The 23,809-nt window shown below is 52.4% G+C and overlaps 14 protein-coding genes across 14 annotated transcripts; 8 read left to right on the top strand and 6 right to left on the bottom strand.

Annotated features, from left to right (window-relative positions):
* Window positions 1–605: 605 nt before the first annotated feature.
* On the top strand, window positions 606–1,085 carry MYCFIDRAFT_90278 (uncharacterized protein; the record flags this gene model as incomplete). The annotated part of the gene is made up of 1 exon (XM_007928537.1): window positions 606–1,085. A coding segment is annotated over one exon (480 nt), but the record flags the coding sequence as incomplete, so codon positions are not given.
* Window positions 1,086–1,115: 30 nt separating this feature from the next.
* Window positions 1,116–2,344, top strand: MYCFIDRAFT_154123 (uncharacterized protein). Its single transcript, XM_007928538.1, has one exon. It carries the CDS (start codon window positions 1,143–1,145, stop codon window positions 2,076–2,078), a length of 936 nt encoding a protein of 311 aa, XP_007926729.1. The 5' UTR covers window positions 1,116–1,142; the 3' UTR covers window positions 2,079–2,344.
* A 273-nt stretch (window positions 2,345–2,617) lies between these two features.
* MYCFIDRAFT_174968 (uncharacterized protein) lies at window positions 2,618–2,971 on the bottom strand (the record flags this gene model as incomplete). Its single annotated transcript, XM_007928539.1, has 4 exons — window positions 2,618–2,652; window positions 2,681–2,720; window positions 2,758–2,857; window positions 2,901–2,971. 4 exons carry the CDS (start codon window positions 2,969–2,971, stop codon window positions 2,618–2,620), a joined length of 246 nt encoding a protein of 81 aa, XP_007926730.1.
* On the bottom strand, window positions 2,618–4,201 carry MYCFIDRAFT_207825 (uncharacterized protein). The gene is made up of 4 exons (XM_007928540.1): window positions 2,901–4,201; window positions 2,758–2,857; window positions 2,681–2,720; window positions 2,618–2,652 (listed from the first exon to the last, which is right to left on the bottom strand). Exon 1 carries the CDS (start codon window positions 3,925–3,927, stop codon window positions 3,481–3,483), a length of 447 nt encoding a protein of 148 aa, XP_007926731.1. The 5' UTR covers window positions 3,928–4,201; the 3' UTR covers window positions 2,618–2,652; window positions 2,681–2,720; window positions 2,758–2,857; window positions 2,901–3,480.
* A 369-nt stretch (window positions 4,202–4,570) lies between these two features.
* MYCFIDRAFT_38772 (uncharacterized protein) lies at window positions 4,571–6,110 on the bottom strand (the record flags this gene model as incomplete). The annotated part of the gene is made up of 5 exons (XM_007927585.1): window positions 4,571–4,673; window positions 4,735–5,241; window positions 5,289–5,440; window positions 5,549–5,855; window positions 5,965–6,110. The coding sequence occupies 5 exons, from the start codon at window positions 6,108–6,110 to the stop codon at window positions 4,571–4,573; spliced, it is 1,215 nt and encodes a 404-aa protein (XP_007925776.1).
* A 1,516-nt stretch (window positions 6,111–7,626) lies between these two features.
* On the top strand, window positions 7,627–8,720 carry MYCFIDRAFT_211366 (uncharacterized protein; the record flags this gene model as incomplete). Its single annotated transcript, XM_007928541.1, has 4 exons — window positions 7,627–7,765; window positions 7,818–7,922; window positions 7,980–8,174; window positions 8,375–8,720. Coding segments are annotated over exons 3-4 (444 nt in total), but the record flags the coding sequence as incomplete, so codon positions are not given.
* Window positions 8,721–8,738: 18 nt separating this feature from the next.
* On the top strand, window positions 8,739–10,403 carry MYCFIDRAFT_196790 (uncharacterized protein; the record flags this gene model as incomplete). The annotated part of the gene is made up of 3 exons (XM_007928542.1): window positions 8,739–9,071; window positions 9,226–9,258; window positions 9,321–10,403. The coding sequence occupies 3 exons, from the start codon at window positions 8,739–8,741 to the stop codon at window positions 10,401–10,403; spliced, it is 1,449 nt and encodes a 482-aa protein (XP_007926733.1).
* Window positions 10,404–10,448: 45 nt separating this feature from the next.
* On the bottom strand, window positions 10,449–10,702 carry MYCFIDRAFT_174970 (uncharacterized protein; the record flags this gene model as incomplete). Its single annotated transcript, XM_007928543.1, has 3 exons — window positions 10,449–10,556; window positions 10,578–10,643; window positions 10,667–10,702. The coding sequence occupies 3 exons, from the start codon at window positions 10,700–10,702 to the stop codon at window positions 10,449–10,451; spliced, it is 210 nt and encodes a 69-aa protein (XP_007926734.1).
* A 37-nt stretch (window positions 10,703–10,739) lies between these two features.
* Window positions 10,740–14,317, top strand: MYCFIDRAFT_215349 (uncharacterized protein; the record flags this gene model as incomplete). Its single annotated transcript, XM_007928544.1, has 1 exon — window positions 10,740–14,317. The coding sequence occupies one exon, from the start codon at window positions 10,740–10,742 to the stop codon at window positions 14,238–14,240; it is 3,501 nt and encodes a 1,166-aa protein (XP_007926735.1). The 3' UTR covers window positions 14,241–14,317.
* Window positions 13,055–15,329, bottom strand: MYCFIDRAFT_207828 (uncharacterized protein; the record flags this gene model as incomplete). The annotated part of the gene is made up of 11 exons (XM_007928545.1): window positions 13,055–14,341; window positions 14,375–14,398; window positions 14,431–14,535; window positions 14,568–14,608; window positions 14,656–14,668; window positions 14,702–14,711; window positions 14,771–14,901; window positions 14,934–14,945; window positions 14,977–15,103; window positions 15,136–15,167; window positions 15,193–15,329. The coding sequence occupies 11 exons, from the start codon at window positions 15,327–15,329 to the stop codon at window positions 14,263–14,265; spliced, it is 711 nt and encodes a 236-aa protein (XP_007926736.1). The 3' UTR covers window positions 13,055–14,262.
* Window positions 15,330–15,353: 24 nt separating this feature from the next.
* Window positions 15,354–16,852, top strand: MYCFIDRAFT_81609 (uncharacterized protein; the record flags this gene model as incomplete). The annotated part of the gene is made up of 2 exons (XM_007927826.1): window positions 15,354–15,659; window positions 15,737–16,852. The coding sequence occupies 2 exons, from the start codon at window positions 15,354–15,356 to the stop codon at window positions 16,850–16,852; spliced, it is 1,422 nt and encodes a 473-aa protein (XP_007926017.1).
* A 223-nt stretch (window positions 16,853–17,075) lies between these two features.
* On the bottom strand, window positions 17,076–19,871 carry MYCFIDRAFT_114714 (uncharacterized protein; the record flags this gene model as incomplete). Its single annotated transcript, XM_007928546.1, has 2 exons — window positions 17,076–19,283; window positions 19,377–19,871. Coding segments are annotated over 2 exons (2,703 nt in total), but the record flags the coding sequence as incomplete, so codon positions are not given.
* Window positions 19,872–22,211: 2,340 nt separating this feature from the next.
* MYCFIDRAFT_215352 (uncharacterized protein) lies at window positions 22,212–22,977 on the top strand (the record flags this gene model as incomplete). Its single annotated transcript, XM_007928547.1, has 1 exon — window positions 22,212–22,977. Exon 1 carries the CDS (start codon window positions 22,501–22,503, stop codon window positions 22,975–22,977), a length of 477 nt encoding a protein of 158 aa, XP_007926738.1. The 5' UTR covers window positions 22,212–22,500.
* A 129-nt stretch (window positions 22,978–23,106) lies between these two features.
* On the top strand, window positions 23,107–23,557 carry MYCFIDRAFT_18187 (uncharacterized protein; the record flags this gene model as incomplete). The annotated part of the gene is made up of 2 exons (XM_007927516.1): window positions 23,107–23,236; window positions 23,286–23,557. Coding segments are annotated over 2 exons (402 nt in total), but the record flags the coding sequence as incomplete, so codon positions are not given.
* Window positions 23,558–23,809: the final 252 nt, after the last annotated feature.

Here is a 23,809-nt window from a genome sequence, read left to right on the forward strand (position 1 = left end):
GGGAGAGAGTTTGAGCAGCTGTGGTCGGGATAGAGCTCAGCATGGGAAACAAGAGCTCCACAGCTCCAGGATGTCAAAGTTCTCTGAGAAATATTCTCGATCTCATTGACAGGCTCGGCAGTTGAGCACAGCAGAGCATGCGGAGTGAATCTGGTCTGCATCTTTCATGTGCAGCTTTGTCATGCGTTTTTTCGTCAAGTAAGCTCAAAGTGCATGGCATGCATAGCTAGCTGTATATGATGGGTGGTAATTGGTGACAATTGACGAGAAGATGTTGTTGGTCTCAAAATATCATAATCTGCACAAGGATGCCAAGAATAGCAATGATGGAAGGAGGGGTGGTTGATGGGAGGAGGGAAAGGGAAAGTGAAAGTGAATCGGCCGCCGTCGTGCGGCCAATTCCGAGATGGAGCCGTGAAGCGCGTCGCCCAGCCACCTCATCGACGCGGACGCGACCGCGACCGCGCGCGTCTCGTGTTTCTGAGACACCACACATACACTACTCTCGAACGCGCATCTCTTTGACTGCGATACAGCAGCAGTCGCATTACTCTTCGACATATCCTCAGAGTCCATCATAGCGACATAGACATACAGAAACCACAATGCCCAAACGCAAGGCCCAAGCTCTCGATGCTCAGCCGGCGAGTAAACAAACGCGATCGACCAAGACTCAACAGAGCATATACACCTTCAGCAGCGTAGCGAAGCCCAATGTGGCTGCAAATGAAGGGAAGAAGCGAAAGACAGTCCATCCTCGAGAAGCTACACCTCCACCTGCGCCGGTAGCGAAATCGATCGCGAAGACCAGCAAGAGAAAGCGCGAAGCAATTGCCGATGACTCGGACGAAGAGATCATAGTAGCATCCAAAGCGCCAGAATTCAAGGCACCACCACAGCCCAAGGTCTCTGCAACACCACGCGCAAAACGTGTCAAGAATGCGCCTCCTCCTACTCCTCAAGAAACGCCGAGCAAGAAGGCAGCGGCACTTTTCGACCGATTAAAGATTGACGGCAATGCACGCGCGATACCGCTTGATCTGCCCCAGCAGCAGTTGACTTACGACACACCTCCCAAAACGCCAGTATCAGAGGTCGACATTGACCTGTCCTTTCCTCGAGAGCTAGAGGACCTGGTTGACATGCACGCCGCATTCCTCACAGCGCTCTCACTTCACTACTCGCACAACGGCACAGCGAGTCCAGTGGAGCTAAGAGAATTGCTCTCCGCGGTCACAAAGCACTGGAAGAAGCGAAGCGTAACACAGTCCGACATTCAGCGCATGCTCGCATTCGGCACAAATCAGGATCGCGCATTTATCCTTGAAGACTGTGAAAGAGCTGGAATCCGTCTTTCAAGAGCAGAGCCCAGAGGACGCGTCCTAAAGCGTGCTTCCAGCTACATCAACGAAGATGAATTGAACACGCAGTTCGAGAACGCGCTACAGAAATCCTGGCACAATTGGCAATCGAGCACTGCGAAGGAGAACAGAACTGCCGCAGCTTTTCTCGCCCAGCTTCCACTCCTCGACATCTCGCAAAACGAGGCAGCAGCAAGATCTGCTCCACTCTTCGCAAAAGGCGAACAACGCCTCGCAGACATCAAAGCTGGAAGAGCAGCAAAGCTGGAGCCGAAGTCCGCGACACCAGAACCTTCAACTACCACCACCAAAGTCCCGCAATCTTTACAAAATCGCGGTACAGCTCTCCTCGATCGCATCCTCGCCAAGCAGAGCGCTGCATCTTCCCTCCCAGCCGGCCCAAGCAAAGCCCAGCTCGAGCGAAGATCAGCCCTGCAACGAATCGAAGACGTAGCACGCATCCTCTCCCTCATGACCGGCACGAAAGAACGCGCTACCTTCAGCATGCAGGTTGTCATCCAGCAACTTCAGCAAAGTCTTCGAAGTCCAATCAGCCAGGTCGAGGTGTGGAGGTGTTTGAGTGTGATGAGTACGGAGATCACACCGGGTTTCGTGAAAGTTGTGCAGAGCGGTGAAGTGCAGGGCGTTGTTGTTACGAAGAGTGGGAATTTGGCTTTGAATGAGTTGAGGGCGAGGGTTGAGCGGGCGTGTGCTTGAAAAATACGGTATTACTGTTGGCGATGTGGTATGACGTTACTGGTGGCATACATACATAGCATTGTGAGGGTTGAATGGAAGCGTTTTGATCACATGTGCTGTGCTCATTTTTCTCAAGCAGCCAGCTTGTTGATGGCGTGGGCTTTCTCATCATGGCATGACAAGTTTTCCCTCGACGCCATGATTTGTGCTTCCTGTAGCGAAGCGCTTGATGTTTATTAGGCATCAGAGGTTATACGCCGCACAGCGAGATTACTACTACATCCAATACAGATTCCACGCTATGCCTATCTGCAACGGCCAAGCAAAAAAGTCTATCTAGCGTTCGGCTTCAAGCATCGTGCCGTGCAGGGCTGACTCTGCCCTCTCCAACCAATCCAGCAAGCTCTACCCGCACGTTGAACAAGGCGTGGGCATGGGTGATGTTGTATACGTTTTCGACAAGAACCTTATTATAAGCTTGCCTTCACAATCGAAGATTCGAAGACGCACAGAGAGAAGTCCAGATGTTGATGAATGTGTCTGTCTCTACACAACCGTTAAAAGTTCGGAAAGTACGGTCGTAGTGGATGGTCTGGTCCACGCTATTGGAATCTCGCCACGCCACACGTGTGATGGTAGAGAACGCTGGACTGGACTGGGCTGGCCGGATGCTATTCCGAAACTAGTTCGAGGTCACGTACAAAGCTACTTTCCGTAACTCCCGTGGTCGTTGTCGTATCGTGACCTCACCAACCTCTGCTGCTACTTCTCCTTCTTCCTCCTCCTCCGCGCACAGTCTTTTGTGCGACAACGACAACAGCATCATCGTATAACATTTACATTGGCCCCGAGAATCTGGATCTAGTTTGGACGCGAAGAAAAAAATGGCTTGCTCGTCGAAGATCTGACATATACATCTAACCGACAATCCACATTTGTTTGGTTCTCACCAAATGCCTCCTATAAACTGGCCCCCTCGCTCCCTCATGGTACATTTTGTCGATAGCGTCACGACGCCACAGCAGCAGCGAAAACCCCGAAGCAGACCTCTCCCCCTTCGAATGAGGACATACAGCGTAGCCGGAAACCGAAGCGCAGACTTCGAAGAAACCCCAGACGGAATTTACCCAAGACACAAATCGATTTCTCACACCCATACCATCGACAACGCACACTTCACTCCTACAAGTCCACTCGAAGATTCCGAAGAAAACGAAACGTTAGAACAAGAAAGTCCACGACCCTCCTTGGAAGACGAAGATCTCGGCTCCCCGGAAACACCTCAAACCTCACTCTCAAGCCAAAGAAGTTCTCTAGAAGTCGATGAAAATCCAGACGTGCTTCTCACCTACGACTTCTCCACACTCGACTACGAGCTAGAACGCGCGAAAGTGTTAGGCCAGGGTCTGTGGTCGACCGTCTACTTAGCAAAACCGAAGAAAACGACGACTACTATCCCGGCATCATCATCATCATCATCATCATCCCCACGCAGAAGAAAGTCAAGAACTTCCTCCACCCCGCTCCTATTCGCAATTAAAACCCCAGCCCGCCAAGACGCACGAAAAATATTCCACCAAGAAGCCCGCGTCCTATCGCATCTCCAACGCCGCTCTGGCGCAAATGTATACATCGTACCATTCCACGGTCTCGACCTGCGAAACTCATCGCTGGTATTCGAAGCCATAACCGGAGGCTCTCTCGAAGACTTAACAAGCCGATTACGAGTCATGCCGGAAGTCGCACGCCACATGGAGCTGATCAGTCTCTTTCCGAGTATAGCGTTTGATTTAATCAGTGGTTTGGAATTTTTACACTCGAATGCTGCTGGGGGGGTTATACACGCCGATATCAAACCCGCGAACATCCTCCTCGAAATTTCACAACAACAACAACAACAAGATACGGGAGAAGAAGAAGGAAAAAATCGGGCTGTGGTGAGAGCGAGATATATAGATTTTTCTGCTGCGTTTATGCCAGCGAAAGGTGATTCGGCGTCCGACGCGGGTGGGACGTGGGATTTTATGGCTCCGGAGCAAATGCGGATTCATCAGGTTGATTCAAGTATGCCGACGTTTGCGAGTGATGTTTGGAGTTTGGGGATGACGCTTTTGTCGCTCATGGTGGGAGGTTCGCCGTACGCGGCCGCTTGCGGGAATAATAATTTTATGCTGCGCGAGGCGGTTAAAAGTGGGGATCCTATCGGGTTTGCGAAAATGGATCCTGTGCCGGCGAAGAGGCTTACGGCGTGTCAGGATTTTGTGGATTGTTGTCGGATGGCGCTGAAGAAAGATCGAGAGAATCGCGTGACTGCTGCTGCTTGGTCGACGTGGCTGGCGGAGTCGGAGTGGGAGGTTGGGCTGTAGCGGGCACTTGTACGGTAGTGAGTGAATGAGTGATGAATGATGACTATGTCTGTCAGAATTGACGACGACGTGGAAAGGCGCTCCGAATTTCAATTTCCATTCAGCAGCTTTGTTGAAATCCTGCTGCCTGCATGGTAGAACATGCTATGCCATTTCTGCCGAGCTTGAAGAGGAGATGCTCTCCGTAGATCGTGTAATGCCGTCCAGATCTTTTTTGCCCACAACGACACGTGAGCACCATGAGCACCTGTTGGTAAAAGGAATGAGTCACCGCAAAGTCTTGCCATCCTGTTCACGTCTCAACTCACCAGCTCCGATTCTGCCCACTCTGCTCCCTCCCCAAGAAATCCTCCGTCATCCGCTCATCCTCATACTCCTTAACAATGGCCCCCACGGGAACCCTCTTCCTCACCGTCGTCTTCATCCTCCCCCCAATCCCCACAATTTCCTGCGTAGAATAAGAATTCCCATTCCAATTCCTGCCTTGAAATTCCGTCTTCGCGGTCTCGGCTTCCATGGCTGCAAGTTCTTCCGCATCACATTCGACATCCTTCTCCACCATTCTTGCAGCAAGACATTCTTTCGTCCTTCCACATTCCACGCCCTCGTTGCCTTCGCCTAAACCGGCACCCATACCTCCACAGTGCGAGTAGCGGGTACGCCACTTCCATCCGCGAACGTAGGTCGTGTCGGTTGTTCGCATCGCTGTGCCGCAGGGTTGGCAGATCCAGACGATGTCTCCGCAAGTGCAAGGATCTCGTGCGAACTCGCGGGATTCGTAGGTCATTAGGTCGTCGCCGTCGTCATCGTGGTGGCTGCAGAACGTGTTAAAACTCCTCCGCATGCATGTGTTGCATACCACACAATCAATGCTTGCCTTGTACTGTTCCCATCTTCATCCACAGCACGGATTTCCGTCGTCAGACTCCCGAGCGGAGACTTCATGCATGTTCGACATAACCTTCTGTGGCGAAGCTTGACGACACTTGCCGGAGGGGTTTTGATTACGCAATTCTGTGAGTTTTGTGAGTTCTTGTGTTGAAGCTACAATGGGGCTCTTTTTTCAGTCCCGGGTTTTGTGTCCATGTTGCTGAAGTGAAGTGAAGTGGAAATCAAGCATACTCTGCAGATAATCTTGCCGCATTTCCGACACTCTCCTACCATATCTCTCGCGCAAGCTCCAATTTTGCCGCTCGTGATGCGTCCGATTTTCGTGCCGTTTCTGCCGTATGTGGTCCACACTTGATGGCTGGCGTGTAGAGCATTTCCCAGTCGTTCGGCTGGGTTGGTATTTTCATTATCGCAGCGGAGAGTCTGAGAGATCAGGTTCGCTCTGTATCCGAGCAAGTTTGCTCGGATTTGTCGGCATGTTTTCGAAAGGTTCTCGAGAGTGACCAGGTCGATATAGCGTGCGAGAAGTGTCACGATTCTGTGATGTTGGTTAGATATTTGCCACCCCCTCCCTTCCCCAGCTCAGTTGTGTGCGCGTGTAGCAGTGTATCTCAATGGCAAGGTGATTGCACTGCTGTTCCACTTACGGGTAGCAGGACAATGCTGCTGAGAACTGGCTCAGGTTTGGATTGGGTCTGCTATCCTCAATAGCGGATTCTAGATCATGGCTTAGATTGCCGAAAGGACCGGCCCTTAAATCGGCATCTTCCTCCAAGTCAACGAAACGGACCATGGCGCATCCAGCACGCCAGAACGCATCTGATACCCAAGAGGCAAGTGTGGAGAAAAGTGAGTTGTTTGTCGGATATTGAGGTCGAGGACGATGCTTCCGGATGTGGAGACGAGCCAGGTAGAATACGTATTTAGTTCAAAGAAGTCACGGGGACAGCTCCGCTGGATGTCGCAATCGACAGATTCAGTAGCTGCTCTGTTTCGCATCATACAGTATATGTCCAGCAAACGTTTGGCGGCTTGCAGAAGAAATGACCCGTCGATGGGCACAGACTTCTGCTCCGACATGGCACATCAACATCCAAGAATAATACCAATATCGTCGACCATGAGGCTATGCAAAAGAGGTCGCTGAAATCTCTGCAGCAAGGCGCTTCAACGCAGCCGAATCGAGAAGTTTGATCGATATCTGGCTGTAGACTTGTAGACTTGTAGTATGGTGTTCGTTTCGAGAAGACTTCACTTCACTTCGCCTGGCACTTCCACATTCTACGCGCGCGCTGTCTCCCTCTTGGCGGGCAACGATCCCCTGCAAGCTGAAGAGCGCGACGGCTGAGGGTGCTAGTTCTATTCTACCGATCGTCCGTTACGCGTGGGAACGTTGACGTCGAACATTCTGTAAACCTAGCACGCGGGCATTATTCATCATAGTGGCGCCCACAGGATGTCGTAAGGCTGTGCAAACAAGGCGCACTCAAAGAACGCAGTGGGTAGAATAGGTCAGATGTGGTGGGGGTTGGCTGGGCGTGAGACTGGAGCTGATCCTTCGGCACCGTAGAGCGTCCAGCTGAAATCCACCCGCAGGCGACAACTGCAACGTCTGGTGCTACACAGCAGTAGTCGTCGGCGGCGGCGGCGGCGGCGGCGGCCCGGTTGCAATGGCATGCCAGTCGCCGCACATTATTTCTGCGTGGCCTGAATCCGGTGCCTGGCCTTCGTGCGGTATTCTATGCATCTGCAGGCGTCTTCTTCTTTCCGCAACAAGCGATTTGACTAGCCTATGAATCCGACCAGAGCTGCTCCCTCCTCCCGCTCTCCTTGCTTTGCTTTCCCTCTTCATCTACTCCGCCTGCATACCCGTCTCTTCTTGCCGCTTTGAGGCTGTGATTGTCTGCATCTCCGAAGCCACGCCAGCGCCTACACGCGACACCCCGGACGTGCCTATCTGTCCTCCACATAATGCACTCTGGAGAATCTGATCCCTCCGCCTTCCCACGCTCACATCAGGGACAAGACGCCGGCTGTCCACATGGCAACAAACGACCACGAGAACCATCGAGGACAAGTCTAGACATAGAGCCCACCGATGCCCCTTCGAGCTCCAGAAGTCGCCCAATACTGAACCAGCCCCCGTCCCAACGCGCGTCCTCCCGTGACACAAATGAAATGCACCGGTCCACGACTCCTCCTGAGGCTTCCAGGTCAGGGACAATAAAGTACACTCGGACTGGACGAGTGAGCAAGGCCGCCAAAGGACAGCGGGTCCACCATTGTGAGGAGTGCGGCAAGGTATGTTGCGCACTGCGACATCCTTCAAGCCAACGGCCACTTTGAAGCGTTTGCGAAGCCTTCATTTGGATCGGGATTGAGTAATGTCCGTCCCATGTCCTCAGTTGCTGACAGCCTGTAGACATACACTAGGGCAGAGCATCTGAGGTAGGTACATTGATCGACTGTGCCGGAGACATATGACTGATTGGTAATCTAGACGACACCAGCAGAATCACAAACCTGGTGCATTTCCATGTGACGTACCAGGGTGCGGCCGTTCGTTCTACCGCGAAGACCTCTTGATTCGACACAAGGCGAGACAGTAAGTCTGCTCTCACTGGCCCCAGCACTACCAGAATACCCGTTGAAGTCCCGCTAGCAACGACCCCAATGACCGACCGAGTCGAAGAGAGAGTGTAGCTTCAGCACCCGATGCAGGTGGATTTGCTCATCCAGACCATCTTGGCAGCGCACCAATGCCACCTACGATAGGTTCGACCACTAGTACAGTCGCACCAGAGCTGCGCGCAGACACATCAGACCCAGATGGACAGCAGTCGAATGTATCCTCGAGGTACCAGCTTTCGTGTTTGTCTCCTACCTTCGACCCTTTCTTCCAATCTAATGGCGATTTTTCCTTGTGAGTTCCGCTGGCTCAGGCACGAGGGTGGAAAGCAGGTGTTTCTCATATCTTGCCGCTCTGTTTCAATCTCATTCACCGACCTACGCATGTTTCCCAAAAGAGGGGCGATTGGCTGACATGAGATCCTTCAGGACTCCCAAGCGAATGCCGATTCCACCAAACGAATTGTGCCCTGGTGCTATCCCACTTGCTGTTGGTGGTCCGCTACAACAGTCTCACAATCTGTGGCAGCCAGCTTCACCACAGACTCCGCCGTGTTACGATGACGAATCGTCAGATGAACATTCAGGCGCTTACTTTCACCCCGAACCTGTGAGAGCTAGGCAATTTTCCGATGCATATAACTTCATGTACGACCAACCACAAAGCAACTCGCGATCACCAGCATCTACGGCGTCCTCGACGATGTATCTGCAGTGGCTATATCCGACTGGGTCCGGCACTCCATATGAAACCCGAGTTTCTTCTGCCTTCATTCCGAATGCCAATTCACACATGCTGGCTGTTCCGCTTGGGATGTCAGGGCTTTTGCCTGCAGAAGCACGAGATGTCACCGATCTACAGGATCTTGCTGGCGCGTTTCAAAGCATAACGATTGAGGACTTTGTTGATGGTTCGACATCCAGCCGCGAAGAGTCTTACCTCGAGGCATACTGGACATGGATCCATGACTTGATTCCTGTCATTCACCGGCCGACATTCCATTTGCCCACAGCTTCGCCTCTACTGCGAGCCGCAATATTGGCACTAGGTGCGCAAGCGCTGGGAGGAAGAGACCATCTCAATGCTCGCAATCTGCATGAGCGCTCCATGAAGATCCTCACCAAGGTTTGTCAAACTTTGTCGACATTTTGGCTGATTTAGACTGACAGATCTGGAGCGTACTGTACAAGATGCACACACGTATCGGGTCTGTGATATGCAAGCTATCCTGCTAATAGAAGCGTTCTCAATCTTCAAGTCGAGACGACCTCCGCTGCAGCTGTCAAAGAGCTTCGAGTTGTTGTACACACACGTAAGCGATGTCAACCTCTTCGAAAACCGTGTGAAGGGTACCCACTAACGACTTTTCTGCAGATCTCCAATGACCCGGAAGCTCTAAACCTCGATCTAGGTCGGGCAGATTCCGTCACGCTGCTTGAAGATTATGATTATGCCTTGAGCGCTCTGGAAAAATTCACAAAGCAGCGAATTCTCCTTTCTTGCTATGCGCTTGAACAGCAACATTCTCTCTTGTTTGGCCGCACAAGCTTGGACTGTTTCTCCATGCCGCCAACCAACCTGCCGTTTCCCAACACACAAGCGTGCTGGGATAAATGGCGATACGACCACGCGCTGGACATTCCGCCCTTCGAACGATTCTACGAAGCGCTACGACCTGTTCCGTTCATGAAAGTACCTTCACGCGCACCACATGACATATTTACAACCACAGTCATACTGAATTGTCTCTGTGACTGCAACAACAGCTTTGTAGAGCCACAAATGCTCAGATTCGAAGATGAAAGAGATCAAAGCACTATTCTATCAGCCGCTGAACGTTCGCCGCGAGCACGACTGACTTACCATACCTTCATGCTTTGCAGAAGCACTCCTGTTCGTTCGCTCCTTGCGGTGGCCGGCGAGAGCTGGGTGATGTCAGAGAAGATGAGCAGTCAGGCGGAGTACACGGCAGCACAGCTTGAAGTGTCACAATGGGTGAAGGGTACCATTTACCCTGCTGTTCAAGGCCAAGAAGCACCGACGCAAGAGCAAAACATCACCAAGGCTCTTGACCATGCCTTCGAGATCTTGAAGATCCACCACGCACATCCACGTACGGGAATCATGTTTCAAGAATGGGCCGTACACCTTGCAACGATTCTGATATGGGCCTACGTACACATTACCTCGCGACACTCGCCCAGATCGACCAATACACATACCCTGGATGTCCCGAGGCTGACGCATCACGAACTGGAAGTCGCGACTTCGTCTATTCTTGAGAATGGAAGCACAGGCCTGACGAGTTGGGACCAAGCACTATGTGTCTTGACATGGACTAGGAAACGTTTGGAAAAAATGGATGCTGTCCCGCACCACAATGGATTGCTGAGTGGAGCTTTGGATGTGCTGGGCAAATTAGTGGCTCATGGGGATGAGGAAGGGAGATGGGTTTGATGTTTGATCGTTAACGGTTGTCAGTTGGATTGAAATATATGATATTTAGCGTTCAAGCGTTCGGGCTGAGGCGTGGGGAGAGCATAGCATACCGATACCCGGACCAGGATTGTTAGAAGTGAAATCTTGTTCTTGTATTCTGCGATGCGATCCCTTTTCACGTGATATCTAAACCATCCTCTCGGCTCCCGTTTCCGAGGCCTTGGCTTCAGCCTCCAAGGCTTGTTCAGAGATAGCTGACTTGCTGCCCGCCATTGTTGCACACAACATATTTTCTTTCCTTTCCTTTCCGCTGTCATTGCATGGTCCAATGCGGCGGCGATTCGGACACTCCCCATGGCAAGACAGCAGCCTTCGAAGGCTCATCTCTTCGCCGTCGCAGAGTCTCTAAGCCATGATGGACGACGACTACCTCTCCCTGACAGCATCTGGCTGTCGCGTGCAGTCGCTATGGCTCAGACTTTTGCAATTCCGTTTGCGTTTTATTTCAAATCGGTTGTGGTTTTTATTGCTATGTCGTGGCTGTTCTACCGAGCATACCAGGTCCTCAACAAGCCGCTTGAAGAACTCGCCGGCCTACTTGGTTTCGATATCCCGTCTTGCCCGATTATCGACTTGGCTGCGATCAAAGCAGATGGAGCGATTGTGCACTGGAATCTGGCGGAGAAGCAGAAGCATAAGAGCACGCATAGGTTTGAGGTTCACCTGAACGGGAACCTGATCGATACGCTGTCTATCCATGAGTCGGCTGCGACCATCACTGGGCTTCAGCCGGGATGCTTCTATGTGGTGAGGGTGTCACTGGTCAACAACATGGAGTTCAGCTCCAAGAGCGCTCCCATTCGTTTCCGCACGAAGCACGCTACCACGGGCGACTTCTTCGTTGCTGCGGCAGACGGGAACGATCCAGATACCGACGGCGCTCAGGAACCTGTACCGAGAGTAAGAGCATATCGTGGGCTAAAGGATATAACATCTCCCCCAGCCGACGCTGTGCCAATGACTCGAGAAGGAAGCACTGGTCTTCTGCCCAAGCGGAGTGTGGCCGGACGTCGTGCCTCGCCAAGTGCGCTCGATCTAGAGAGGCACAACTCCACGATTGACGAAAGCGATGCGGCGGAAGGCGCAGAGACGATTACCCAGCTGACGGAGAAATTGGATGCCATTCGGCGGGAGACGGAGGAGATAGAAAAGCAAGCGAAAGAGGAGGAAGAGGAGGAAACGCAGCAAAAAGAGGAACTCATCAAGGAGCGGGACGAGTTGAAAGCAGAAGCCACGGAGAAGGAGAGAGTGAGCAGAAACTTGAAGAAAGAGCTTAAAACGCTCGAAGGCCAGAACACCCACGCACAAAACGAACGCACGAAGCACGAACGGATCTTGGCACAGAAGAAGCAAGAGCGTGAGAAGCTCAAAGAGGACATGATCCGATGGGCGGAGGAGGCGGAGAAGCTGAAAGAGAAGCTGAGACAGGCTCGTCAGGAAAAGGACAATTGCATCACGATCGCGGAGGGCGAGAAGGAAGCTTTGCGCATGCAGCAGGCGGATGAGGTGGCTGCCATCAAGGCTCTGGACGATGAGGTCAAGGAGAAGAGCACAGAGATCAAGAAGCTGGAGCGCTCAATGAAGAACTACTCTCCCAGTGGCGCTGAGCCTGAGCCAAATCTCGTGCAGCAGCTTCAACATGATGCAGAGGAGAGGCGGGAATGGGAGTTGCATTTCAAGAGCCTTCAGCAACAGTATGCGCTAGCCGCGCAGAATCTGGACAAGACGAGACGCATTCATGCCGAGCAGCAAGCGTATCTAGAATCTCTGCGAGCTCGACGACGGCAGGAAGAGAGTCAGCATTTCGCCTCTCCGCCTACGACGGAACGCCCTCTACGACGTGGAGATAGCCAACGAAGTCGACGAGCTCAAAGTGGACCCAGTTCTTCGGACAGCCCCCGGGTGTCTGCATTCGCTTTGACCTCTGCACCTTTCGCCTCTGGGGCCACAAGCACTGCGCCAATGTTCCCGGGCAATCAGCATATCAACTTCTACAACGGCATGACGATCAATCGCCCGACGGATGAGCTGGCAATGTCAGCCGAAGACCGAGATGCTTTGACCGCTGGTGCTCCCATGAGTCCGAACGCTGCTGCCGAACTGCTTCCTACAGATCTTTTCGGTGATGGCGACTTCATCAAGCCCTTACCGGGGTTGGGAGCACTCCCGGGCATGCCAAACCTCGCCGCGCCGGCCGCGAGACTCGACGATTCAGGCGGCCTTGTTCCTGCGTCGCCAGTCTCTGGTGACAGCAGTAGCAGATCTGCGAGTGTCTTTGCTAGTCCACAAGTCAGCCAGCCCAATCTGCCGCTAGGATCTCCTGAAGCTGCGTTTGTAGAAACTGATGGACGTTCCATACGCTCCGTGCGATCCAATCGCGCTCCTAGTGGTGGCGCGGCTAGCAGTCGTTTTAGCGGCATGTTTGGGATACAGCGAAGGGCCAAGACAGCGTCTGCTGACGAGGGGCCTGCTCTCAGCAAGGCCAATTCAATGCCACGGCAGGATGGTGGCATCCCTGGACTGGACTCTGCGTCGCGTAAACGGAACAGTAGTATTTCCGGCTCAATGCTCAGTGGCACTCTAGGTGATGCTTTCGACCCTCCTCCTCCAATGCCTGCTGCGTCCAGACTGAGTAGATTCAACCCTTTCGCAAGCAGGGCACCAGCACAATCGACTGGGGCTTGGCCTACTAGCTTTGGTGGATTTCGTCGTCGCCCTGGATCTCCTCGTCCGGGCTCAACTCATTCAAACGAGCTGCCACGGCCTTCGTTCGACAGCACACGATGGGGTGCAGACGCTTGGCCTTCGGCTGATGCGGCTAGTGGTGCACGAAGTAGCCCTCTTGCGTTTGGTGCTGGCTGGAATGCTCCCTCATCACAGCAGTCTCGAATGCTTGGATCGCGACATCCTTCTCGACGTCCATCTGCGCAGCATGGCGGCAGTGGGCCTCCAGACAACATCATGGAAGATGAAGGGTCCGAACCTGATTCTGACTCTGATATTTTGGACTCATCCAAGGCGGCAAAGCTCGGTCCCATCGGAACAAAACCACCTCCAGGCTCCAAGAAAGCCGAAAAGGCCCCTGCCAACGATGCTCCCAAGTTGAACCCTGCAGCCAAGGACTTCAAGAGTTTCTTTTCAGGAATGTCGTTGACCAAGAGCAAGACCAGGGACAAGGACAATGCATCGACTGTCGCTTCGTCAGCTTCTGGCACGCCCAATCTGCCCCAGCAAGAGGACCATGAAGACATGTCTCCTCCAAATTCTCGGAAGAGCAAAGACACTCGCGATACACGAAGCATGACGACGACTGAATCCTCAATCGCCGAGTCTGGTCGCAACTCTCAAGAGTACCTCGCGCGAACACCATCATACACCAATTCAGACGCCGCAGCCCCATCGCCACTTTTGTCCGGAACCTCAGCAGGCAAGGAATCATTCATGCAGAAGCTCTCCCGCAAGTCAAGTTCCAGCAAGTTCACACTCCCTACCTTCAAACGCGAGAAGTCCCGACTCGACACCAATGTCGCACCGAGCCCTGCGCCTGCTGAGGAAGACGAGCATGAGAATGAAGGTTCACTCAGCGCGAGTGTCTCTTCTGAGAAATTCGCTCCTGGACGTGAGAGTAGGGAGCACGCGCGTGGTAGTGGCAGGAATTGGAGCAATGTCCTCAAGCTTGGAATTGGGAAAAGGGGGAATGAGACGCCGAGTTTGAGCGGTATGAGTATGACTAGTGCTGGTGCTGATGGTACTGATGATGAGGCTGGTGGTCATGGTGGTGGTAGGGATGAGTAGGCGCTCGTCGTTGTAGACGGGGTTATCTTGGAACATCATCATTATTATTATTAGGAGAAGTGACTGCTTTCCGAGCAACCACACCAGGCGGTTCCTCACATCTCAGCTTTATTCATCAAGCCCCTATGATGGACATGATGTGAATATGTGCAAGTATTCTCAATTCCCCATCACACCACAACACTACTACTCAAACCATTGGGACTCAGGAGGGAGGTGAGGTGAGGTGAGGTTGGGTTGATTTTTTTTTTCCTTCTCAGTTTCGGCATTCGTGTTCGGCATCTCGGAAATCAATCTAGGCATGCATGCAGGTGATTGATTATCCACCTCTTCTTCTTCCGTTCGGGAAATTCTCCGCGCGCGGGATTCTACCGCAAAGACTTTCATTCTTCTTCATCGGAAATGGATGTCAGACGATTCGCGAGGCGCTTAGACAGGCATGTGAGAATGCTCGGCGCCACGTTCTTGGACCTGAAACCCAATTCGACCGAGCGTGAAGTTCGGCCGTAATAATTATTTTTTGTGTTCACATATCGTTGTCGACTTGTCGTCGAAATCACCCCTGAGGCTGAGGGCTTGATCGTGCGCGGCTGCGTCCTGGAACATGGATGCTACTGTATGTATGAAATCCAGGCTGATGACGGTCATCCGCCTTTCTTTTCTTCAAACGGACAATATCGAGTCAAGCGTGACATCATGGACGTTCTTTGATCAATAATAATCCTTCAGCCAAGACGTCAAGAGAGACGGCTGTAATTCCTCCCGAACGACAATGACACGCTGGCGACGACGCAGCCGCACAGCTAGGGTGGGGGCCATACGGTCCCTGCGCGAGTAATGGCGGGCCCAGGCCTCGGGAGTGACTAACTACACCTCACTCATCCTACCCCGCCACATGCTCGCTCCTCCAGTAGTACCTTCTCAGCGCTATCTGATATGTCCACAAGGAGACGGCAATGCGTTAGCCGCATTAACCAAGGTGATTCTATAAGAGAGACAGGGTGGCCTGTCGTAAGTGTTTCTTTCGGAAGCTCCCCTTCTCTCGAAGCTCCATTTCTCTGACGATACCCTCAATTGTTCTTTTTGCATATACACTGTTCTTCTGTTGCAATCATGTCTCCCGGAAAGATTTCTACCATCAAGTGGGATGAGTTCGCTAACTGGATCGATGGAAAGCCAAGAGGCAGCAAGGACCATCACTATGGCATTGATCCATGCACTGGCGAGAAGCTCTGGCCTGTGCCAATTGGTGGCCAGAAAGACGTCGATGATGCTGTAGCATCCGCGAAGAGGGCATTTGAGACGTACAAGAACACAACTCTTGCTGAGAGGAAAGAGCTCCTCCAGAAGTTCAAGAATGCTCTCCTTGCACACGCCGAAGAGATGACTGAGTTGCTCTGCGCCGAGACTGGCAAGCCGGTAAGCTTGTTTGCCGATGAATAAGAAATGAATAAGAAGATCGCATGCGCTGACGATGGTAGAAACAAATTGCCCAGATGGAGACTTACGGTGTTGCTGGCTGGTTCGACCACCACTGCTCTCTCGATATCCCAGAGGAGGTCTTTGAGGACGACGAGAAGACCATCACCACTCGATACACTCCTCTCGGTGTTGTTGGTGCCATTTGCCCATGGAACTTCCCAATCATTCTCTCAGCCGGCAAGATCGTGCCAGCTCTTCTGACCGGCAACACCATCATCGTCAAGCCATCTCCATTCACCCCATACACCACCCTCAAGCTCGTCGAGATCGCCCAAGACATCTTCCCACCCGGCGTCGTCCAAGCCATCGGCGGTGACGACTACCTCGGACCAATGCTCACCGCCAGCCCAGACATTGCCAAGATCTCCTTCACCGGCTCCATCGCAACCGGCAAGAAAATCATGGCCGCCTGCGCCAACACCCTCAAGCGCGTCACCCTCGAGCTCGGCGGCAACGACGCCTCCATCGTCCTCCCCGACGTCGACATCAAAAAGGTCGCCCCCGAACTCGTCATGGGCGCCTTCCAAAACTCCGGCCAAGTCTGCGTCGCCACAAAGCGCATCTACATCCACCAAGACATCTACACCGAGATGGTCCAAGAGATGGTCAACTTCACCAAAACCTTGACAGTCGGCGCCCCATCCGAAGGAGCATTCCTCGGCCCCGTGCAGAACAAAATGCAATACGAAAAAGTCTTGTCCTACTTCCAAGACACGAAAGAGCACGGGTACAAATTCGCCGTGGGTCCCGAAGAAATCACGCCGTCCAAGGGTTTCTTCGTGCAACCGACTATCATCGATAACCCGCCCAACGACAGCAAGATTATTCAAGAAGAACCTTTTGGACCGATTGTTCCGACCCAGCCTTGGGAGGATGAGGAGGAAGTCATCCGTCGGGCGAATGCTAGCAATGCTGGGTTGGGAGCTTGTGTTTGGGGGAAGGATGTTAAGCGTGCGGAGGCTATTGGCAAGAGACTTGAGGCTGGATCTGTGTTTGTGAATTCTTGGGAGAAGCCGACGCCTCAGGCGTTCTTTGGTGGACATAAGGAGTCGGGTATCGGTGGGGAGTGGGGTAAGGAGGGTCTCAAGGCTTATTGCAATGCTCATGTCATGCATTCGTACAAGATCTAGCGTGTAGGATGATTTATGACTGTGATGATGATGATGGGATGGAGATTAGAAAATCGCATCTGATATGAAATGATCTCAGTCACCATGAGAGAAGCGTTGTTTCAATTCTTGCAACGATGAGGAATCGTTCCCATGAGGCTTGACAACGCTCATCAGCTCTATCTGTACAATCTCTCTGCCCTTACGCATCAGCGGTACAATCTTCTTCCCATCAAAGCATCTCCCTTCCCACCAACCTAACAGGCTCCACAACAACATTCCGCGGATAAACGTCCACATACTTCATCTTCGCTTCCCAAACATCTCCCTGCCTAGCAACGACGCCATCCTCCACACGCGGACAATTCTCAGGCCTTATCATCGACATCGGCAGACCCAGTTCCATAATATGAACTCCCACATTCGTTTGATTATCAATATCAGGTCTCGTCTGAACAAACACCCTGAATGTTTCACCATCAGAAGTCGGATCCAAACTCTTGAGCAAATCCCCCAGAGAGCCTTCGGGTGTATTAGCTCCGAATCTGACTTTATGAAACATAGTGTAGATTTGCCAGAACCTTTCGGAATACTCTTTCGCGCGCATGATCATGACTTCGCGGGGTTGGAGGCCGAGCATGATCGTTTGGAGGATGGGGAGTGAGAAGGGGAGGAATGAGCGGTCGGATTTAGGGTCGGTTGTGAGCATGGATTTTCCGGTTTCGGCTTCGTGGCGGAGGGCGGCTTCGATTTGCCAGTGGATGATCATGTCGCCGTATCTGCGGAGAGGGGAGGTGACTTTGGCGTAGCGTTCCATGCCCAACATGCTGTGTTTGACGGGGTATGTGCGGAGGATGCTGCCGCCGAAACTTTTCATGTATGCGAGGCCTATGTGGAGTGGGAGGTCCTGGTTGGAGTTGAGAAGTTCTTGAGCTTTCAAGACTTTTTGCATGGCATCCACGTCAACATAATTTGCGTCTGCGACTGTTTCGGAGCCTCGATAGATGATGGGGATGTTGCGCTCGGCACAGAAGGAAGCCGCAATTTCGGCGCAAAGCAACATAGCTTCGGCGACGAAAAGTTGCGAGGAAACGGTTGCAGCGGCGAACCAATTTGTGAATGGTTCAGTGCGCACTTGAACAACAGGATCGCCGTAAACAGTCCTTGAGCCTTTTCTGTAGGGCTGATCCCAGGCTAGACCACTCTGCTTTGAGATCTGCCATACTGTTGCCTCTGGCTTCGGGGTTGAGAAGAAGACACCGCCTCCACGTTTTCGAATCAAGGATCTTTGACGGGCAAGATAGTGGATAATCTTCATGTCGTTCATATTCGCTTCACCAAACTCTGAGATTCCACTTTTTTGTGCACGGGATGGCGGAGGAGTTCCATTGACATTGATGAAGATCGCATTCACACCGACGTCCTCCGCTGCACCCAGTAGCTTGTTGAGCTCGTCGTAAGTAATCCGTATCACATTTCGGACAATGCCAGGCTGGACTTTGTACTCCAATGTATTGCCTTGTGAGTCAAGCTTAGCGCTGAAGGTAAGACATGGTCTGTTAGGCCCTAAGCTGAAGTGTCTCTGCGTCGCCCACCTTGGCAACATCATGTAATTGCGTTCTGGCATATAGATGGTCTCGCCCATGTGTCTGGCCATCTTAGCCAAGGGATGGTCCCGTGAGAAGAATGCTGTGGGGTTGGCGATGTGGATGTGCAACCAGTGCAGCTCTTGGCCATCGGAGCCTGCAACTGCCTTCTCAACCGAGATGCCGTCGTCAATCTCTTGTGCAGAAGCATCGTCAACGCAGTAGACAGGGAGATCCTTCCAATCGTGTCGAAGCTGGGACATAGAGTCGCGCAAGTTGTGATTGTCTCGCATGGCCATCAGGCTGGCCATGAGGTTTTGAAGAGGCTTGCTGTGTTGAGAGCTCGGCAACAGCAGATGTTGATCGAAACGGACACGGTTGTCGTGGGGCATGACCACACCCAATTCTTGCAAGAACATGAAACCCGTCGCAGCGGTCAAGTCCATCTTCTGGCCTTCGATATCATTGTAGAGACCAGTAGCATGGAGAATCAATGGCGGCATACTGGAAATCCGAGGCAGTCCGGTAAACATCATACTGCAGCACCAGGCCTCGAGGAAGCGGATAACGTCTTGCTCATCGTCTGTGAACTGATGACCAGTCTCGAGCCTGACGCAGCCGGGATTCTCCTCGGTGAGAGGCAGTCGTGTCTTGCTTGGACCAACGTTATGCCACAGTGTAGGCTGACGATTCTGTCGTTGCATAGCGACAATTTGCTTCGACTTCTCGACGAAGCTGTAAAGAATGCGAGCGCCCTTGCTGGGCTTGTGCTTGTCCGCTTGCCGTCCGTTCATACCTGGTGTGATCGCAAGATCGTCTTGCCATTGGCGAATCCAGTTACGTACCTGCTCCACCATTCTGACCTGCTCTTTACTGCGAATCTGCATATACCCAGTGATTCGATGAGAACGTCGATCGATGTTAAATGCAAATCCACCATTTGTCAGGGCCTTTCGTACTGTGAACAGTGCGGTCATTGGCAGCTTGTCGGCAGGCAATTTGAGGAGCGCCATTGCAGCAGATTCGAGCGAGCCGTAGCGCAAGTCTGTCTCGTGAGCGAGGAGGTTGTGCGCATTGTCCAAAGCATTAGCATGGCGGCGATATATCTCCTGCGCTTCGTTGTAGAAGCCTGTTAATTTTCGAACCAGTGGTGCTGCTACGGGACGAGGTACAGACAGATCGTCAACCATGGCCTTCGCCCTAAGGTCTTCCAAGTCTGCTCTGCTTTGAACATTGGGCAGATACTCCAAGATTGGCTCAAGCTCTTTCGCGTCGACGAAGCCAGAAATGCTGTATTGTGCCGCTTTCTGGTCCAAGTGCATCCACCTTCCATTCATGGTGAAGAACTGACCCATGGTGGAACCGCAGCGGCGGACATAGACAGCAATAATGCTTTCACGCTCGCTTGATGGATATTCTATCTCCACAAGATCGCCAGGGTTTAGAAACCGACCAGACTCATGAGTGGTACCATCATAGCCGTCCCTCCCGGCACCTGCAAGGCTTGAGTATTGCTCTTGGCTTTCCTCCTGCGCCGCATTGCGATTTATGGCATTTTCGTCTGGTAGCCGGGTCAGATTGTTGTAGGTATCGAGATCGTGAGAGATGACCTCTTTCGGCGTGAAGTCAGGGACAGTTTCTTCATGACCATGCAGTTCGTTCCACCTTCGTAGCTGAGCCCTTATTCGGTTAGGGTTTGAGCTCGGCTTTTCTTCCGGGGCATCTGGGGGTTCATCGTCTTCGAATTCGAGTTCATTGTCTTCATGATTTCGTTCTGCAGATACAGCCTGCTGTACGAGCCGTGAGGAGGAGTGGTACGATCTGGTGTGAGCAGGTGCGATTCCATTCCGGCCCGGTTGCATCGTAGAAGTTGTCTGCCACGCGAAACCGCTTGATGACAGCCGATTGTGCTCAGCTTCAGACCTTCCGGAGTTCGAAGAGTTGTTATATTGTACGTCTGGGTGGTCATCTTCTAGCCTTTGATCAAGAGCATGAGAAAACTCCTGCCCCAATTCCTGTCGACCTGGCTTCAACTTTTGGAAAGGGTGTCCTGGAGCAGCAATCGGCGTATACGCATATGGACGGTGCTCTGATGCTTTCAATTGAGCCTCATGCTCCAGTTCTCGCCGCCAAACATTCGATATCACATCGTGAACACTCCTCAGTATCTTGCCATCAGGATGGGATACCGTAGGTCTGTTGTTGAGACCCGAAGAGCGCTCCTGATCGTTGGCAAAAGTGTATGCCTTGATCGGGTCCTCGCCTAGCGTTGAGAAGTGTTTGGACATAAAACGATGGTATTTCGTCACAGGGGAAGGATAGCGTTTCCTCACAAGCGGCGCGTCTTGTTGATACCGATCCATAATCGTCTGAATGGAATTCTTGGCGGCTTGTATCGCATCGCGGGTACCGTAAATGAGAATTTTCCCATCGTTCTCGGGATCGTTGAGTTGAACGGAGAAGCGTGGAAATCTGACACTTGCTCCAGTGGTTCCTGCCACGTTTAGCAAGTCATCGCTGGCTTTTGCCAACAGCAGGCGAGGATAGAGCATCGTCTCCCAGTGCAGAGATGTCTCGCTAGATTGCTCATGCCCCTCCCTGGCAGGATGCGATTTCTCTCTCATCTCCGCGAGACCTGCAGTCCGCGCCATAATGCGCTCAATATCATCCTTGGCCCTCTGCCTATCCTCCGTTGTACCATAGATCTTGATTCTGCCTTGTTCTTTGGAATCATGATCACCAGGGGACTGTCTAATAAACTTGATTTTAACACCATTCTCACTTCCGACTCTCGCCAATCGATGTGAAGCTTTTGAAATCTCTTCACGGGTATAATAGAGAGTTTCCATTCCTGTCAATCCGTGCCAGGGCTTCTTTGGTTCGCAATATCTCACCACCGCCGACGGCTTCTCTCGCTCTTCCTGCAAAGCTTTTGAGGCCCACTCTGGCAACCCCTCCAGATCTTTCGCATCTTCGTCTCTCCTGGGATTCTTGACCACCGGGATATGTCCAGAAGACAAACATTTCCAAGGTCCAGTCTCAGCTATGCGAGAGACAAGCTCCTTGGCTGCTGCTTTTGCTTCATCGGTGCCAGCGATTGTATATGGCCATTGTTCAGCATCCTTGTTGAATTTGGCAAAACGCAGCCATGCGCCTGTGTGATTGGCGACGACTCGGATGATATTTGAAATACAATCCCGGAACTTGTAGGCGTCGTCTTTCTGGATATAACACGTTTCCGGTGCGAATTGCCTGTTATTCAAGTGCTCTTGGATGCTGCGTCTGGCTCGTCTGGTTTGCCATCGATGTAACTCATCGTCGCCACCACTGCGCGGAAATGTTTTTCGCACGGTAGTATTGCTCTTTTCGGCGGAAGTCGATGATGGCGCTATGCTATTACCATCCTGATTCGAGGATGTTGCTGACGACGGCTGATCATTGGAATCGGTATGCTCGCGTCGTTTCTGCGGTTGTGATTTCAGTCTGCAGCTGAGGCAGACATATGCGGCCTTGGTCGTCTGGCTGAGTGCGCCATGTCGAGATGCTAGCATAGTCGGCCGACGGCTGGAGAATGGCGATGGATTGGGATGTGAAACTGTGCCAAATGTTTCTGTGGAAATATCGAACGCGAGAAGCATGGGCCCCCTGGACCGCGCTTTGCGACTTTCGACCTCCGCTCACCTCCGTGGCTCCGCACTTTCACGTGTTATTCAACACCACCTGGCACCATGACACGAATCCGTTAGCACGATCAAGATGTGGTGGAAGAAGGAGGCCCCCGCTACAGAGGCTAGCGAGGCTATATCAACTCCCGATGTACCCATTTCCACGCCCATAGCGGAAACCACACCAAATGAAGCTCAGAAAGAGCTCCCACCTGTACGAAACATCAACGACCGCCTCTCCCTCCCATTACGCCTGCGCCTTCCCCTCGCAACGACAATATCAGGGTTCTCAGGCCTTGTACTCGGTCTTGCGAAAGGTTCAATAGACACAGGTTTCCGCTTTCGTGCCGAAAATGCCCATCGATTACCCAAAACTCAGGTAGGATGGTTCCTCTACCATAAATCCAAGAACTACAATATGATGCTTGGAGGCGTCAAAGAAGGCTTCAGACAGGCTTTCAGATTTGGGGCTTGGACGGGTTTGTACTTCGTTCTCGAGGAAGGTGTAGATCGCGGACGAGCTGCCGGTGCGAGGGTGTGGAGGAAGTTTTGGAGTGGAGAATGGGCGAAGGGCGGCAGGGAGATGAGGATGGCTGCGATTGAGGACTTGGCGGAAGTGGAGGATGCGGTGCAGGAGGAGGCTGTGCAGGGAAATCGGGATTGCCTGAGCTCGATGCTTGCAGGCTTGGGCACTGCGGGAATGTTTTCGGCCCGGAATCGATTTCCACTACCTACTGCTGCGAGGACTGCAAAGATGGGTGCAAAAGCTGGGCTGGCATTCGGATTGCTGCAAGACGCAATCAGTGTGATGAAGGGAAGAAGAGTTGGATACGTGGACTTCGTGAAAAGGCATACCATTGGCACAATTGAGCGGGAAGGAGATATGTCAGTCTGAGCTTACTCAGAAGTAGAGCTCGCTCTACAAGGCATTGATACTGTGCCATCCTGTCGCACACAATGAAAGGCGGAGAGGTCTTGCGTCTCGCACCAGAACATGCGAGACCTTGCCGAAGCGAGACAACTTCGCGGCTTTTGCAAAATGGAGTTGACTTGCTGGCAAGCCAGATACCATGAACTGCGATTCGCGTGGGTTGATACTTGCTGCATTGACGAATCGAGCAGCGCAGAACTCTCCGAGGCCATCAACTCTATATGTATCGCTGGTATCAGCGCGCGAGAGGCAAACAAACCCAGCGGCATTAGCCACCTTCGCAAGTAGCCGGCGATTCACCCGTGGCTGGACTCTGCAGGAGCTTCTGGCGCCCAGGCAACTGCGATTCTTCGATGCACACTGGACATACTTTGGCGACCAAAAGAGCCTGTCAAGGGCAGCAGGCCGAAAAACTACACCACTTGCAGACATCGTGCACTGTCTGCTTGGAATCTTTGATTTCTCCATGCCTCTATCGTACAGGGAAAGACACCGCGCGTTCCACAGACTACAGGAAGAGATCTTGCTCTCCATATTGCTTTGGCACATGCCTTCAAGCGATTCTTCTCATGATGAGAAACTACTTGCGCAATTTCCTGCGGACTTTGCTCAAAGTGATTCACTTACACGGTCGAAGGAGTGCTCGTCAGAAAAATTGGCCTGCTACGAGAAGGACTTAGGGTGAGATTGATGATTGTACCCGTTACGCATTTCAGTGGGTGGGTATATGTATCTCATCGATGGACCACTAGGTACCTATGCGTCTCCGCTCATAACCGTAACGTCGCGATGTTGA

Source organism: Pseudocercospora fijiensis (assembly GCF_000340215.1).
Source record: "Pseudocercospora fijiensis CIRAD86 unplaced genomic scaffold MYCFIscaffold_4, whole genome shotgun sequence".
NCBI classification, from domain to species: Eukaryota; Fungi; Ascomycota; class Dothideomycetes; order Mycosphaerellales; family Mycosphaerellaceae; genus Pseudocercospora; species Pseudocercospora fijiensis.